The 18,251-nt window shown below is 40.1% G+C and overlaps 2 protein-coding genes across 4 annotated transcripts in view; one reads left to right on the top strand and one right to left on the bottom strand.

Annotated features, from left to right (window-relative positions):
* The window catches only part of atp6v1h (ATPase H+ transporting V1 subunit H), a 35,344-nt gene extending 32,053 nt beyond the window's left edge, over positions 1–3,291 (bottom strand). The window contains exons 1-2 of one of the 2 annotated variants that reach the window (XM_004542937.2): positions 3,140–3,291; positions 2,288–2,441 (exon numbers count right to left, since the gene is read on the bottom strand). In XM_004542937.2, coding sequence (XP_004542994.1) covers positions 2,288–2,391 — 104 coding nt within the window. In that variant the 5' untranslated portion in view covers positions 2,392–2,441; positions 3,140–3,291. The remainder of the gene's footprint in view (positions 1–2,287; positions 2,442–3,139) is intronic. The other variant, XM_004542938.2, reaches the window with a different exon arrangement.
* A 2,780-nt stretch (positions 3,292–6,071) lies between these two features.
* Positions 6,072–17,902, top strand: rgs20 (regulator of G protein signaling 20). 2 transcript variants are annotated; one of them, XM_004542932.2, is made up of 5 exons: positions 6,072–6,465; positions 12,851–13,017; positions 14,400–14,474; positions 14,573–14,807; positions 15,539–17,902. In XM_004542932.2, exons 1-5 carry the CDS (start codon positions 6,277–6,279, stop codon positions 15,725–15,727), a joined length of 855 nt encoding a protein of 284 aa, XP_004542989.1. In that variant the 5' UTR covers positions 6,072–6,276; the 3' UTR covers positions 15,728–17,902. The 2 variants fall into 2 exon arrangements, with proteins under 2 accessions (XP_004542989.1, XP_012772270.1); XM_012916816.2 differs by lacking the exon at positions 6,072–6,465 and adding an exon at positions 11,133–11,205.
* Positions 17,903–18,251: the final 349 nt, after the last annotated feature.

The following is an 18,251-nucleotide window of genomic DNA, read 5'->3' on the forward strand; positions in this document are numbered from 1 at the left end:
AAGTACAGCCAGACTTTTGACCGCTTCGCCTTGGACATTTTTAATCTGTAGCTCTGCTCTAACAGAACGTACGTACCTGGCCCCGCCTACGATCCTCGGAAACGTAAAATGATTGGCTAGAATCTAAAGTGTATCACAGCTCAGGAAAAAAAAGCACCGAAATAAAGCACCGAAATGTGCGCTGCTTTTCGGTCTGGTTACTACCGTTTATGTCAGAACCGGTGCCATCATGGCACCGGACACCGGTACCCGTCCCTAGCCAAAATGCCTTTATATCATCAAATCTGGACTACTGTAATCTATTATTTAATTCTAATTGTTTTATTCTAAGCGCTCACATGTAAAACCATTACTGATTCCACTGCACTGGCTTCACATTAACTTTAGAGTCTACTTTAATATTCCTGCTCTGACTTTTAGAGCTCTGCATGAACAGGCAGCAGTGTACATCAATGAACGTTTACATCCATACCACCCCAGCAGGTCCCTAAGGTCATATGATCAGGGCCCGCTGGCTGTGCATCACACAAGGCTGAAAATTAAAGGAGACAAGACCTTTTGCAACAGTTGCCCCAGACTCTGGAACGTTCTCCCACTGAGCCTGAGATTTGTGGACTTTTTGTGGATTTTTTAAGTTCTAGCATTTGTGTTTTGAAATAATTTATGATATTTATCTTGAAAGTTATATTTTAATTAGCGCAGTCAACGTTAATCTCGTTAAAATGACGTTAACGCCATAACCACATTAACGCAGCAAATCTCCGTTATGCTAACTGCGCTAACACTGTGCAGCCCCTAGGCACGGGGCGATTGCTAACTGAGATTTGCCGTGTTAATGCGGTTATGGCGTTAACGTCATTTTAACAAGATTAACGCTGACAGCACTAATTTTTAATTCTAAATACATTTTTAATTACTTGGTACTGTAATGTGTGCAATGATTTGCTACACTCAAACAAAGACACTCACTGGAGGATTGGGATTTGCTCAGTCACTAACATGATCCTTTGAATTGCAAGGGGCAACGTAAACAATAATGTCAACTGACCACAATATACCACATTTCCTAGTCAAGACAAAGCACAGCAGGTTCTGTAACGGTAGATGTTGTAAAAACAGAACAAAACAAAAAACAAACAAACATGCCAATAGTGTGACCACACTTATTCAAAGCTGAATTAAATCTGAAGATTTTTTTATGAGTCACAAATCATCCCTTCTTTACTAACACATGCTTGTTAAAAAAGGAAGTATCACTCAAGACAATGAATCTCAGTCCAAGAAAAGGAGCTTAGCTATTTTAGATTACAGGACGTAGCCAGCACTAAGACCATTAAAGTATGCAGAAAAAAATAAATATTCATGAAGTGACAGCTCAGCTTAATAAGATTTTGACACACTAACTCTCAGGCAACATACACAACAACAACAAAAACAGAAACCTAGATTTAATTTCAGATATGTGGGGGCCACAAAGCAATATCGACAACTGGAGAAGATGAGACCAGGAAGCTAAACTTACACGTGAAAAACCTGCAGTCTACTGATAGCTACCATGAAAGTGGGTTATTTTTGTTTCCGATTTAGAACATGGTTACCCACTGTCTCAAAGCTGAGGCAACAGGGTTCAAATTCAATCTGGGGCCTTTCTGTGTGGAGTGAATGCTCTCCCCATCTCTGTGTGGGCTCACTCCAGGTAATCTTTCTTTCACTGTTCAAAGACACGCAGGGGGTTAGGTTACTTGGTGATTCTAAATTGTCTGTATGTGTGAATGTGATCATGAATGGTTGTCTATCTGTGTCAGTTACTGAACAGGCCAATCCCAGTGTTTGCGGGCTGCATTAATATGACATGCAAGGTTATGTCAGGTTACAACTGAATAACATTACATTTAAGGGTTTCAGAGGGGTTTACAGTCACGATGTACCCTACTTACAGCATAGATTTTCCATTAATGCAAAAAAATAAAAATAAAAATTATAAACAAACAGCAAAGAAAGAAAACCTTTGGATGTGGTGACAATGAAAGAGCAGAGAAATATATGTAATTGGTGAGAACAAAATACAAGACACGCCTTCCAATATAATTTAGCCCACTACAATGCAGATACCATAGCTCGAAAGAAGATACACATATAGTCAAACAAAATTATGATTTACAGTGTCTCCGAAAATCCAAATTGCATGCGATTTGTAAAAGAAGAATTCCTGACAGAACTGTTGTCTTGAATTACATTATTTTACATGTGTATATTACCATGAAGTACCGTTGTAATATGAACTTACTGAAGGTAGGACTGCCAGTTGACCTGATTGGCCCGAACCTCAGCTGCTTTTGCAGCAATGATGTTGGTTGGGACCGCAGCGTCCACAGCCCCGCGAATATCCATGTTGTATTAAATCCCTTACAGTATATGTCCGGATAGAGATCCAGCACCACCTTATGAGAAACAGATTCAAATTCAGTACAGTGACACCCCCCCTCCCCCCTTTCTTACCTACAAGCTGGAAAGTTGGAGAACCAAGAACAGAAACTACAACGCCTGGGTTTATGCTGTACTTGTTAATACTCAGTTAAGATGCTGTAATAGCTAACAGGGCTCGATATCTATTTATAAAGCTCTTAAGCGAGGGCGAAAGCTATTTTATAGCGTTATTCTTTCTTCGTGTGTGGATATATTAAACGTTTTCGTGCAGTTTTATTGTTTTAATTTAAATGGCTAAACGGAAAAACAAAACCAGCAGCAGCAGGTCAAGCTAGGCAACTAGCTTGCCCAATGTCACATCAAGTCATACATTTGTCTTCCTGAGAGCTGTGATAAAACAACTTATGACATAGCTTTTGGCACCAAGCTGTGCCTAAACTGTAGCCTAACACGGTTTGTACAAACAAATATGTCATTTATTAACGTCAAAGGCGACGCAAACATCGTTAGCTCAGAGCTAACCGATTGCAAAACAAGCTAAGAATGCTAAGATAAGCTAGCTGTGCTAATATAGCTTCAAAGCAATTCTGTAAAAAGCCCACATTATAACAGCTACACCGGAAGCAAGATTCAGAAACACACTTTTTGCCCGCTAAAAACTTAATCGATGCGTCAACGAACAACAGAGTATAAACTCGGTTAAATTTCTTACCCAGCTTCTGAGCTATATGAATGAACAGCTGACTGACTACAACACAGCGTCACGATCCGTCATGTGACAGTCAGTCAGTCACATGCACGCACTTCAGTGTGAAGTGCGGTCTTCAGAGCGGAAGAGGGTCAGCTTTTGTATTTTTGGATTACCACATCACCTTAGTGTAACAGTTAGGGAGAACAAGATGTAAATAAATGCCAAATAAGAATTACCTATAAAAAACGAATACAGAAATCCAGAAAGTAGCTTTGTGTTTAATGCATACGTACATTAACTACTAACTACTACTATTAACTACTTTTCTTCCTACTTTATATATTTGTTGTAAGGCAGTACTCGGGGGAAAAAATTATACTTTCTTTCTTACTGCGGTCGAAAGATGTAAATTTCTTTTTAGATTAGGAGTTTGTATTGAGACATATAGTGAGTTCTTTTTTTAATTTCCAAATTCAGCATATGTAAAGTATTTTAAATTACTTTCTCCCCAGTCATTATCATCAGTAATGTACTACCTACTTAATTACTTACCATTAATGCAACACTAACAACCCAGTAACATATGATACACTTTTGTTTTTCCTTATTGCAGTTTTGACTTAAGTGAGAAGTGGAGATTTGCACTGAAGGGAGGACCAATGAAAGTCAGTAGACAAAAGACAAAATGCATGTGTGCGAATCAGAGGGAGAAGAAAGAGAAGAAAGTTCAACATGCAAGGCGTATGGGAAATTAGATGAGGTAAATATTTGGGATCAACCATCCAAGTAAGTGCACGAGACAGGTGAAGAAGCATCTCTAGGCAAGGTGGAATGGGTGGAGATGAGTGGCAGAAGTGATTTATGACAAAAGGACAGCACCAAGAGTGTAAAGCAAGGTTTAAAAGTTGGTAGTGAGACTTGATAAGATGTAAGGTTTGGAGACAGATTTCCAATGGGAATGACCAGGATGGACACGAATAGAAATGAACACATTAGGGAGTCAGCTCAGGTTAAGTGGTTTGGAGACAAGGGTCAGGAGGCCAAGATGAGATGTTTTGCATGTTTGGACATGTGCTAAGGATGGATAGTGAATACACTGGACAAAGGATCCTGAATATGGAGCTGCCAGGCAGGAAGAAAAGAGGAAGACCACAGTAATGATTCATGGGCATAATCAAGTAGGACATGCAGGGATGGGCTCATAGAGGACGATGCTAGGGATAGGGTGAGATGGAGGCAGATGATCTGCTGTGGCAACCCCTTAACAGAGCAGAAGAAGAAGAAGACTTAAGTGTTATTATTAATGCACAACTTTCACTTTTAAAATACCATTAGTTACTCACAGTTAAGCAAATCCTGATCTTTACAGTAAAGATAAAATATTTCATTTAATATTCTTGCATATTGGTTTTAAATTACAAATGTCAACCCACTGCCATTTACCATGTGTTGATATGGGCCACTTAAAGAGTTTATTGTTCATTGCTTGAGCATGTTTTTTATGGCGTGGTCTGCTGGGGCGGCAGCATCTCTGCTGGGGACAGGAAGAGACTGAACAGGGTGATCCGAAGGGCCAGCTCTGTTCTAGGATGCCCTCTGGACCCAGTGGAGGTGGTGAGTGACAGGAGAACGGCGGCTAAGCTGTCATCCCTGTTGGACAACATCTCCCACCCCATGCAGCAGACTGTGACAGCACTGAGCAGCTCCTTCAGTGGGAGACTGCGGCACCCACGGTGTGGGACGGAGAGATTTTGCAGGTCTTTCCTCCCCACTGCTGTCAGACTCCATAATAAAGACTTTAACTGATCAAGCACACACATCCATACATATGCAATAATACTAAGTGCAATAATCCTTTCTGTCATCGTTGTATTTTTACTCAGTTGTATATAGTATTTGTATTTGTATTCTATTTTTATCTTATTGTATATTTATTTTTATTTTATTCTACTGTATATAGTATTTTATCTTATTCTCTTCTGTACAGTTGTGTACTGTATTTATTCTTATTGTATTCTAATTTTTGCCTCATAACTTTTGCACTGTCCACTTCCTGCTGTGACAAAACAAATTTCCCACGTGTGGGACTAATAAAGGTTATCTTATCTTATCTTATCTTATCTTATCTTATGTTTTAACCTGTATTTCTTATTCAGTTTGCCATTGTATTGAGAGCTGTAGCCGAATTATTTATTCATTTATTCAAATTATTAACATATCAAGAAGATGTTCTATATCTGCCTATCTAAATAATTCAGGCACATGGTGGAAATTGGTGGCTCGTAAATAATTTATTACCCTAGTCAGTTGATAATATTTTGTCGTGGTTGCATTTATTACATTTCAGTTGACTAATGAAATCTAATAAACACAACCAAGACAAAGTTAAAAGCTTAAATATTAACACAAGAAAGTAGAATTTATAAATATAGACTGTAACATTTAAAATATTCCAGAGGATTGGAAATGAGAAGACACCAGCCAATCAATCACAATCAGCTTTGCTGTTGGCTGATGAGGTGTTTGAACTTTGTGGATTTGTGTGGATGACAGAGCACTAAAGTCAGATGAGAGCTCACACCAAACACGTTAGATCTGTGTTGATCCATGCATGTCTGTAATAAGCACACAAGTATGACACATCAGAATCTTCTCAGTAAAACCCCTAATAAAAAGAGGCTGGCACCACTGTTGCCAGCAGATTGTATGCGTGCATATCAATAGCGTTAGACTTATTTTTGCTAAATGTTTCTTCTACAAGGTCCATTTAACAATTTCCATTGGAATAGAACTCAACATTTACAATCACAAATGATTCCAGGTCTACCACTAGTCCCTTCACTGTCCATCTAACTCAGACACTAAGACCTCCAGGCTTAATCTGGCCTAAGCTGGTGAGACGCACTAAAGCACAGAGGAATCAGGATTGCATCCACTGGGGACATTGTCCTAATCCCCTTCTGCCCTCTCCCTTGTAAACACCGTTCTCTTCGTCAGGGTCGCTCATGCTTTTCCCCACCTCTCGCTCTCTCTGTTGCAATGTGCTACAGAACGGATGCCGGGACAACATAGAGATGAAAGGAGTGAAAAGTCTGGATTTCTTATGATCTCAAAGAGACTTGAGCCTCACGTGGTGAGTGAGGCCTCATGGTCGGAGCATGCCATATGCTAGAGCGGTGAGGCAGTGGGAGATCAGGCCCACGTCTACACTGCGGGGGATCAAACGCACTAGGGCCCTGATGTGGCAGCGGATACGGAGACTGGTCCGGGCCTGTCGGCATGGTGCGGGGTACCCAGTCAACTATAATGACCCAGACCGAGAGGAACAGGAGATGGTGTGCCTTGAGGTATGGATGTGTAGTTTTTGTTTGTTTTTTTCTATTGCTTTTTAAAATTATTATTTATTGTTATATATAGCACTAATACTAATTCTACTACTACCATTTTATTTGGAGCTAATTTTCATGGAACTCATGCAGTCTCTCTAATTAAGTAAACCTAAAACTCTATAACAATTTAATACATTTTCCTCTGAATATATTTTACAGATTTTTCAACATGCTTAGCAGTATGGTTCTTATGTAAGACAGCGCCAATAATCAACACAAGATATCTAAAAATTAACAGAATACTACTGTTGACTATTGTAATCCTCAGCAAATGAGACATCCTTCATGCTATCTTTTGTTGTTACGGCAACCAGATTGCTCTTGTAGCATCATCAGCTTTTTTTGCTTCATGCCAAACTTCTATTCAGGGATGCACTTCCTGTTTGAACGGAGCTTAAGAAGATTAAAAGATAGCGTGCCTTGAAATAGTGTGATACAAGTCATTAGAAATCTAAAAACCAAATCACATGGTCAGTCACACAAAAATGGCTGACAACCTGCATTAACATCTCAGTGCGATATTTAATAAGTAATGACCGAATCAGAGTGTTGTGGATACACTCACAGGCTTACAATGTGATTTTGCTTGGAGTTTGGCAACAGAATCATTCTCGGTAAAGGGATAAACAAAGATTTCCGATGGCTTTCTGTAGTAAGGAGAGTCGTGTTGCTATTCACAGTGGGGAAGGGATTGTAAGAGACATGTGAGGACAAGGGAGCTGTTTCCATAATGAGAAAGGAGTCAGTGGAGAACTTGTGGATGTTGACATCAATCTTAGAAAGCCATAAAAACCCTTCTCATGGTAGACAATGATAAAGCACTGAGTTACACATTTTCTATTAACATATACTGATGAGAGCAAGTAAGGAGTTATCTTGCCTTAGCAGATGCAGATAACTAACTTAAAAATCGGGGCTTTGTCAGTCTGTCACCGAGCTGCAGCAAACGTCTCAATCTGATTTCAAACCGTGGACACTGACGCGCAGGTTGAAACCTTCAGATCGCCAGGACACCCTGACGTATCTTCACGTCAGAATAACTCTGAGTCTACTAAGTCTATGCTCAGTCTGTCACAGTGAAGATCATTCCTGTGCAGCTTTTGATATCAGGCTATTAAAATGATCGACTATGGAGTTTATTTGATTTGTTTTGGATAATGAACTTCACCTTTGGCACATGGATACTTATTTTCTACCAAAAAATGGCTTGGCCCGTTGTTATCTTAGCAAGGTCCAAGGTCCAATGAGACCTCTTTCCATTTTGGTGGGTGGTTGTGACTGCTGGCGGACTCAAGCAGAGAATGATGCTTTCTGTGTTCACTAACTTTCTTGAGTCAAACTGAGCTACTGGTACACAGCACCGATCACTCTGTGTCCTTAGACACTTCAATTCAAAGAGCGAGAAAGAAAAGGGCCTTCCATTCCTCCTCCAGGTTCGGCAGAGATATAACAGACAGTGTTCATGGAGCAAGGCAACAGAATTGATTCGCAATACATGAAAGAATAACAACCTGAGCGAATGTTCCAGCAGCGTTCACATTAATGCAAATGAACAAAGATGTGAAATCAAATTAAAATGGAGAAGCCAAGACTGTGCTTACTTTCTGGCATTGGGAATAGACATACATATTCTATACAGCAATGCTTAAACAAGTTCCCTCCCAGTTTATTATTTTTATTTATGTTACAGTTATTTACAGTTACTTATTATTATGTTGTCCCATGGTGACCTCCCGTCTATGAGGATGCACACCATCCCCATATTAGTGAAAAATAAGTTCTTTAACCAAAATTCAAAACATCCATATAGACGAGAATGCATTTTAAAATGCTTTTCAGTGCTTTTCTGCAGTTGGCTTTTTCATAACAGGCATGAAAACCTTTTGTAATCGTGTTCATGTGCTTTTGTTTGTGAATTTTATACTTGCTTTTGACATTTGTTTGATATGTTGTATGGTTATAGGTTTTGCTTCAGGCTCATGTTTATTCATAGATTCCTTTGCATTTTATTTCATTGTGTGTAAATGCCACCTGCCAATAACCACAGATGAAAATAACCACATGGCTAAATCTGGCATAACTGCATGATGGGCATAAGTGGTCATGCAAAAGTACATTGTACCTTTGAAATAAACTTAAACATTAGCATATGAGAAATGAAATGTCTATGACTCGATTCAGCTCCAGAGATCAGCACAGGCTCTGAATGGACTGTAAAACTCAAAATTACAAACAAAATTTTCATGACATTTAAGAAAGCGGATCCAGTATTACAGGATGTTGCTGTGCACAAAGCTACAAAATTATTTGTCCTGCAAAGTATTAAAAAATTATCCTGAAACAAATTTATTTGCCTCTAAATAATTGTGCTGAACTGGATCCCTCTGTGACGTAGCTGTTACGTAGATAAAGTGATGTTAAATTTAAAAGCAAAAGAAGTGATGAATCTGTGACTCAGTTACAATAATTAGCAAAACTGATTTGGCATGATTAAACTGAGTCTGACATTTAGAGTGCAAACAGCAATTTGATCAACACACTTCAGGGGAACAGAACAATTCATTACAAAACAACAACAAAAAAGCAAAAATGGCAAGTTAGATTCAAAGAGAGATAAAATTATATTTGATTGATTGATTTGATTGAACAGCTTCTCACAGATACCATGCATGATCTCTTGAAGTGTTTAAGTTGGTAACCATAGACCGTCTCCAGAACCTACCTGCATATTTAGCTCCAGTAATCAAATCTAAAGTTCATTCTGTCTCCCTTTAACCCACACAATGACTTGAATCACTTTAATCATCCACTGAAAGATTCTATTCATCTCGTCACACGGCTCTGTCGTCCTATTCTCCTTTGTGACCTTGTGTGTTCAGGCAAATTCCCACTTCTGCTCGGCCTTGTGCCATCTGAGGAAGTGTGTGTGTGTGCGTTAAAGCATACACCCACATAAGCATCATTTATTGCTTGTGTGTATGTGCATGTGTCAATCTCACAGGGCTATCTGTGGGTCTAACATGAACACAAGGGGAGGTGTTAAATGAAGTGCTGTGGAGAAAGTCACATGATAACATCTTGGGGGTAATAAAGACGTGTCAGTGCTCTAAGTGCACCCCGGTTGAGCTCCGTCACAAAGTAAATAATGTGAGCAGGAAACAAATTCACTCTTTGCCCCCTTTTTTGATAAAATAACAGAACAGATGAATGTCTGTTTCCCAAGTGGAGCCACTGGCAGTGTCATAGAACAGTACTGGGTTTTTGCAGAAAGTGTAAGAACAGTTCTCCATGGAGTCTCCACACTCACATTTTGTACCACTTCTTATACCAGAGTGGAATTGGTGAGATTATTTTTTAGGGCACCAGGAGGCATCTTGACTGGCAACATGGCCCCAAAAGACACCGCACAAAAGCTCTGGTGTAAATTAAGAGGAATAAACTGGGTGTGTTACACTTTAGTTCTGCAGAAAAGACAGGTATTGTGGGCACAGTGCCACCTGGTGATAGTAAAAAAGCAATACATGGCCTATAGTCAAAGCAAAAGTGTCATTAATAGCATATAATGGATCACACTGAAGATGTATGAAAATATATTGTACTGCATAATTATACACTGTAATGCCTGTGCACATGTGTAAAATGATCAGGGAAAACCAAGTGAGAGCTCATAACACTCCAAAAAGCTTTCCATGTTGAAATCCATGGGCACACTTTAAGTCATCAGGATGTGGTGTCTTCCTATGTTGTAGATGGACGGAGCACATCGTGTTAGTGCCGTAGCTCAGTCAACCTCCAGGTGGCAGTGTTGTCTTTTAGAATAACACGGGTCGCAGGCCTGTGCTGTGGATTAAAACACGCAAGTCTGATAGATAATACTCTGTAAAGGAAAGGAAATTAAGGGGGAGGATAGAGGAGGAAATAGAAGCCTATTCACTTATATCCAAAAGAGACAATTCACATTGAAAGGATTTAGAGGTAGAAGTATTGCAACAGTATTCAAATATATAGTTTCGTCATCCCTCCCCTGTTTCTGGTTAAGCCTTTAAAGCGTTTAAACAAATATATTCTCCTGTGAGCGGATAAAACATACCGTATGCATCTGAATTTGTGCATGGCGTATCCATGCGTTGAAATATGAGCTCCGGGGTTTCTCTCACGACGTAATATCACACTAAACTTCACAAATGATTTAACATTAGTTGGCAAAGTCATGCCATCCTCCTGCAGGGTTTAGCTGAACGCAGTGGTGCACTTCATTAGCCGCTGAAGGTTTCAGCACCACAGACAGCGACTTCAAGCAAAGCCTCACTGGCGCAGTCACCCCGACTAAAAAGTGTTTTTTCCCCCCTGGTATTCTTGTTAAATATGTTGAGATTTTTTAATAGCAGTAGCGTTAAGTTTTAGGATGTTTTATTAATTTATTGTTTAGATACCTGGTACGAGTTTCTAATAAACTTGCCTCACGCAGTTATTCCTATAATGGTCTCTTACTGGAGTCTTTCAGTACCTGCTCAGCAAACCTGTGCCATACTGTAAGGTTTTATGCTCTTCGTCGGTCTACTACGAGCTTGAGAGAGGGCGCATGCGTACTGACTTGAAGCAGCCGGTTTGGGGGGGGGGGGGGGGGAGCCTTATGTGCCATCGGATGTAATCAAGGCAAAGAATTACCTCTTCTCGCTGTGCATACATGGTGAAATTGTAAGTACTGGTAGAAAAAGCGATGTATCGTTGCACTGACATGTTGTGAGCGGAGCGTTTGAGGCCGTTTCATGGGTATTTTTTTCTTTTTTCTTTAATGGCATGTAACTATCTAGCTGTACAGCGGGCTTTTAACGGGTCTAGGCAGTGTCTTTTCGGTGATTGTCCAGGGCGATGAAGCTCTACGGTTCTTCGTGGTGGCACTTCCCATTGATATGATTCGCGACTTGCTAATGCAATGGTTTCTGCTGTGAAATCGCCCAGGGGCCATTAAACCTCAGTGTCGTCCACGTTTATGCCGCTGTGAAGGAGAACAGCGGTTTATTTGGCATTATCATGATTTATTCTCTGAATTGATACGACCACCCCCCCACCTCCTCCTCCCCCCATTTCATCGTCTATGGCTGTTGAGTCGAAGCATAGCCTACTGCAATAGTGTCAGCTTTGAAGTACCCGAACACCTAACGCGTAAAATATGCCATTCGGCAAGGCGCACGAAATCTGCAGCTGAAGCCAGCTCCGAATCTGAGTGAGAACACGGATCCATTTTAGAAATGACCTAACGGTATTGTATTCTCTGAAGGATGTGATAGAGCGATACTGCGGTTATAGATTTGCAAGCTGCGCCTTCAGCCCTCCCCGCCACCCGTGGACCAAATCTCTAGACATTTTTTAAGCATCATTTCTTGTGTCAGGTAGTGGCCGGATGATGCCGACAGCTTTGTTACATAAATGATCTGACAGGATTTGGCAGTGCCTGACCTGATGATGACACATTTGTTAAAATCAGACAAGAAGTCATTCTCTGAGCATAGCCTGTCTGTAGTCTATAGGCCTACACACCAAGGGGATTCTGATGAATACACTACAGACCTATAGTCACAGTAATTACTCATGTACATGATAAATGTAGCCCAGAGGTTCATGACAATCTGAGCTTGTCAACTACAAATCCCTCCCCACTCCCCCTGAAAAAAGGCAAATATTTTCAATATTTGCAAGTGTATTTAATTTATTGCTCCACTTGGATTCAGTGAGCATTGTAAATCTTTTAATGTGGTGCTTTTACAACAAGGCGTTCACAAATTTTACATGTTGGATTACAGATATCGAACCTATGGTCTAAAATCCATTCTCTGTTTTTTTGGAGTGTGTGAGAGAGCACACAGCCAGTTTGAGATTAGAAAGACTGAAATGTTCTTGGCGGGTGCGTATTTGGCAGCAGGCAAAACAAAATCAGCAAAGTGTTACTCCATACTTGTTTCCTCAAAACAGCATTCCTTTGCAGCGAGACCTCTGGGGATGCTGGCACATGCTTCGACCAGAAAGCATCAGCAGCCCATCTAAGAAACAGATTGGTGTCAACCTGTGAGGCAAATCTAAATAAATTTGATGAAGCTGTCCTGGTGAAAGTACCAGGGGGAAAAATAGACTCGTGATCAGGATTTCACACTATCATCAGCTCTACTGTCAGAACACCCAGTGATGCCCTTACTACCCTTGTTACCCTGGGACTGATTTGTATCACATGAATGCATTGCAGGCCAAGAGATTTTTCTTACAAGACAAAATCTCTGTTGAATACTATTTCTGACATGAACAGTCTGAACTCAGCGCCTCCCTCTCCCCTCCCCTCTGTCTATAGCCCATGGGATCAGAGCGGATGGAGATGCGAAAGAGGCAGATGTCGGTGCAGCAGGAGTCGGCAGCGGGGGGAACTGCACCGGCCCAGCAGGACCAGCCGGGCCAGGCTAACCCACGGGGCTCGAATGCATGCTGCTTCTGCTGGTGTTGCTGCTGTAGCTGTTCCTGGTAGGTGTTTCCCCAACTGAGAAATCACCAATTGTGGCACAAACATGGCCGACATTATTGCACACAAGGCAGGACGCTCTCAGCTACCGTGTCTCAACCGCAGGATTCAGCTTGTGCTTCATGGGCTTGACATTTTTTTCTTTTTTTTTTGCGAATCTGTATCTAGCAGCACCGTGACAACAACGAACTAAAGATCATGCAGGGAGTGCATCTGCTGGGACCATTTCACAGTTTTAATAAGCCCATTAATTGTCTTGATTTCTGTAGTGTTACTGGAAATTTAGAGTTGGAGTTGGAGTAAAAATCAAAGTAGTTGGCAAATATATATTTGACTCTGTAATTTTCTGTAATTGAGTACAGTACAGGAGCATATTTAAACGATACTGACATATGGCTAAAGTTGCAAGAAACTTTTAAACTTACAACTGAACCTCAAATATTTTGGGGGGAAAACAAACTTTTTTTTTGTGAGGCTGTTTAACCTTTTTCTGATAGGACAGTGGCCTCAGGGTGGATTCAAACCCAGGTGTTCTGGATTAGTTTTACAGTATACGCGTCTCCTGCTTAACCCACTGAGATAAATCTGCACCCCTATTTGGAAACACCATTAAATGAACTATTTTCATTATATAAGAGACAGTTTGCAAAAGCACCGCCATGCTGGCTTTGATTTAGAACCCAGGAGTGGACAGCCCACGAGAGGCGTTTGTCCAGTCAGTTTCCGCTTGGTGTTTGTGCCGTTGTAGGAGGCTAGGAGGGAGCTCATCTGTCAATCATTTATCATGACACTATTTAGTTGCTGCCCATGAAGCGTCCAGTACTTGGAAAGCAGTTGCAATGCTTCATGTCCAAAGATATCAGTGCAGCCACGTAACATCGAGCACACTCACACGATTTAATAAACGGCGGTTAAATGTGTACATACAGAGAGAGTGCATACAGCAAATTACAAAGTAGGTTTTCAAGCAAAAATGACAATTATTGGTCTCAGCTTCTTCTCATTATAGTTAACTTTACATGTTTGTGATCACGGCTGTTGGTTAAGTAAATCAAGCTACATGAATACACACTTTGGCCTAGAAGACACATTATGACGTGTCATACACAGTAGAAATAATCATTACTTGATTTCATACGCACATTCACTCTGCGTGGACTTGTGCATGACTTTAAAGGCCGAATATGTTGTACTACATTTAACTTGCACTTCATATAAATTATTGATGTATTTGTTTGATTAATAAATATACTAATAAAGAGCTTCTTTGTAAGCACACCTGCTAATAAAATGGAGGAAAGCTAAATGTATTCATAGTAACTGTAATAGTATAAAATTCTTATTTCGCACACCAAGTATGTTTATATGTCTGTGTTACCATTAGGAATGAAGATCGAGATGATAGGAACCGAAAGGCATCTTATGACGTCAAGGAAGGGACCACAGACTGTGAAGACTGGTCAGCTTATATCGCTGTACAAAAATGTGTTTTGATTTTTTTTTTGTAGTTAAATGCATCCTCTTGGCTAAAGGCACTCTCTCGCTTATTCTGCACAGTCCTAAGCCCACGTTGGAGGAGGTGCACTCATGGGGGCAGTCGTTTGACAAGCTGATGTGCTGTCCAGCGGGGAGAAACGCTTTTCGACAGTTCCTTCGCACTGAGTTCAGCGAGGAGAACATGCTTTTCTGGCTAGCCTGTGAGGAGTTCAGGAAAGAGACCAATAAGAGTATGATAGAGGAGAAGGCTCGGGTCATCTACGAAGACTACATCTCCATCCTATCGCCTAAAGAGGTCAGAGAGCTTTGATTTAATCGTTTTGCAAATATTAGCGACCTGTTCGAACAAATACTGAAAGTATGTGTGAGTGTGAGGGCGCATCTAGAACATCTAGAAACAGCAGCACACTCCTTACATATTGAGCTTTAAACATCTAGTGATATAAACTGTTAGTGTTAGGCAAAGGTTAGCCATTTCCCCCTGACTCCAGTCTTTGTGCAAAGCTAAGTTAACCAGTTCAAAGACTGTATATAAAAGATGGATGCAGCCTTTGGCTCTGAGTGGCTAAGAATGAAAAAATGACCCTGTTTCTTTCTTCCTGTTTGGGCACTTTCTTAATGGACTTCCACTCTTAATCACTAGTTTAGATTCTTTTTGTTATACAGCATGGTGTTCATTTTGTAACTTATTGTCCCCTTGGGGAAAATATCAGTACAGAGAATACAGAACAATAAGCCACTACTGCATGATTGTAAAGGTTTCTTGGTTTTACTGGTGTGATCCATGCCTTGAATAAGCCTGCTAGATGGTGACAGCTGCTAGATGGTGACAGCCAAAATGCTCCACTGGAGGCTTCAGTGAGTGACTGCACAGAGCCCTGGTCCATCTTTTCTTTACAGTCTATTAGCTTTCAGGTCGTCATCAAATTTTCAGTCGTGAAGCAAACAGTGACATTTCTCAAGGTTTTGTCGCACAAAAAGAGCACACGCTGTTCTTCCCTAACGGGCTATTCTCTCGACTCCCAGGTGAGCCTCGACTCCCGTGTGCGCGAGACGATTAACAGGAACATGCAGGAGCCCACATCGCACACCTTTGACGATGCCCAGCTGCAGATCTACACACTAATGCAAAGAGACTCGTATCCCCGCTACATGAACTCCCCAGCCTACAAAAACCTGCTCAACACCCTGTCAGAGCAGTCCCCTGAATCTTAGGGTGGTGATGACCTGTGATCTTTTAACTCTCTTTACCCCTCTCCCAGACCTTACCCCCCTTTTTTAAATTTTTTTCTTTGTATGTTCAGTGTAGGATTACATGAATCAGGCCTCGGGCCTGTCCCCTCCCAGGGATCTCAGCGCTATTGTGATCTGCACCTGACTGAAGACACTCAGGTCTTAAAATCTCCCGAGGGCTTGACATCACAAGTACTGCTACAGATCAACAAAGCAAAACACTCCAAAGGAATATGAATACATTTTAATTCTTTTGTTTTTCTTTTTCTTTCTTTTGATAGAAATAATCTATTTTATTTGTGTTCAGAGTTTTTTATGGTCTGTTGTTTTTTGTATGATCGTTTGGGGGGAAAATGATTCCTACTGTAGACTATATATTTATGAGTTTGTAAATAGTAAAAATGGAATTGTGGGTATTTTATGTGGAAACGCCTGGTTCTATTTCCTGCGTACAAAAATCAAAGCTCAAGTCAAAGGCTACACGTTAGCTCTACTTGCAGGCAGCTTTGTGGGGTACTGTACTGATTTTACCTTGTTTTCACCCCGTTTGGTCCCCTAACCTCACACTTCAGTACCTGTGACAGCGACTTGGCAACTCCAGTTCATGTAGAACCTGTGCGTGATTGAGAAATACTGTAAGCGTGGTGATCAGTGAAGTAACAGAAAGTGACAACAGCTCTTGTCACGGCGTGCAATTCGTTTCCTTAAGAAACTCAAATCAACGATGGAAGGGTGTTTTAACTTTTGTTACTTGAGCTTAACCACAAAAGATTGCCTGTCTAAGATGTTTATTTGAATTCAAGTGTTATTCACTGCACACCTCATAGGTTTATTATAGTTTTACAAGTGTGACATAAGTAATTCTATTTACCAGATGAAGTATTTTTTATTTATTGATGTATACAAACAATACAGAAAAACAAGTACAAATCATATTTAAAGTCCTGTGATGGACCAAACTCTACTAAGCTGTCAAAAGAACTTTAAATAATGTTATTTTTAAAGAGTATATGGCTCTGTTTTATAGGTCTGTAATTTCCTAATAACGTTCCAGAAGGTTTCCTTGAAGGTACTCTAATTTGAGACTAAATATAAGGAAAATTATTCCATCATTTAAACCCAAATAAATATGAATTCCTATTGTTGTAAGGCCTAAACAGCTGGAATGGAATCTGTTTTCACGCTGAGAGTAAGAAGATTTATGATGCTCTTAAGTTTTAAATCTAAAGCTTTTCATTCTCAATTTCCGCTTAAGTATTTGCTCGTATTTATTTGACTTTCTTCTCAGGCTAACTAGACTTTATTCAAAGTCATTTCTAGGGAACCTTCTGGAATACACTTTGAAATTACCAAAAAATCACTATTTAAGATTACATAGCTCGTCTATGATATATAATTTGACATGATTATCAGTGACAGTAGGTTTCCGGCCAGGTTAGCAGCAACACCAAAGCTACCATGTAAACTGTGCTCATACGTTTTATCGAGAGTGTTTCACTGAGTAAAATTGGAGTTGCCAAGTGTTTAATACTTTTATGTACTCTAATAGTTTTAGTTGAATTACTTTGTTGCCTCACAAACGTGTCACTCAAAGACAAGATCCTCACATGGGGAAGTGCCTTGACATTCAGTTTTACGACATCTTTCTCATGGGCAGCAGTTACTTTCAAACGCTTGCCATAAGCGTGGTTACTGGAGCGTGAAGTCAGTTTACTGGAAATTGTCCCTTTCATTGGCCAAAATATTAAGTGTTTTGTCTTGATTTCTTAGTCGTGACTACATCTGTTCACTTTGGTAGGGCAGAGGCTGACGACAGCACATGTCAAACAAAGATTGGCGGACAGGCCGGTTGATCTGAACTTCTTACCAACCTGCGTGCAATCTGAGTTGATGGGTTCACTGCGCGGATCAACCTCAAAACACAACCTAAGCCAGTGGTTTGGAGTGATGCCTATAAATGTTTCTTTCTTTTCTGTTTACTATATGAAATGTGTTATTTTGCGCTGAGTTTACTGAAGAATACATTTAAAAAAAAAAATACGAATAATGTGAATGTTTACAGTAAATGGTTGATTTTTTTTTTTTTTCTGCTACTCTTTGAGAAAATAATGACTTGTGGGCATTTCGATTAAGATAAAATAAAGCACAATAATTTTACTGACTCTGGAATGATTTAATCAGCAAACTGCATGACACCAATATCAGTAAAATGTGTCAGGAAACGACTTTAATAATGTCCTAACAGCAAATTCAACCAACTCGGTTCACTGATAGGAATGGAAGAATTCTTTCAGTACATCTGCCCCTGTGTAAGTTTGAGCAGTTTAAATTCATGATTCTTTTAAAAATAACGCAGATCAGGTGAAATCCTAATTAAGAACATTTAAAATCAAAAGTAATGAATTCTGTGAACTCCTTGAAATACACGGTAACGTTCACATGAGCACAACATGTCAATTAGAATTAAACAAAAACACTTTAATTTAAGTGCGCAGAGGATTGTAGC

This window comes from Maylandia zebra, linkage group LG18 (assembly GCF_041146795.1).
Source record: "Maylandia zebra isolate NMK-2024a linkage group LG18, Mzebra_GT3a, whole genome shotgun sequence".
NCBI lineage: Eukaryota > Metazoa > Chordata > Actinopteri > Cichliformes > Cichlidae > Maylandia > Maylandia zebra.

Excerpts from the sequence above, each read along its gene's own strand:
- rgs20 (XM_004542932.2), top strand. The coding sequence starts at position 6,277 with ATGCCATATGCTAGAGCGGTGAGGCAGTGGGAGATCAGGCCCACGTCT. Across the intron at positions 6,466-12,850 it reads AGGAGATGGTGTGCCTTGAG|CCCATGGGATCAGAGCGGAT; the intron begins GTATGGATGTGT and ends CTCTGTCTATAG. Across the intron at positions 14,475-14,572 it reads ACCACAGACTGTGAAGACTG|TCCTAAGCCCACGTTGGAGG; the intron begins GTCAGCTTATAT and ends TATTCTGCACAG.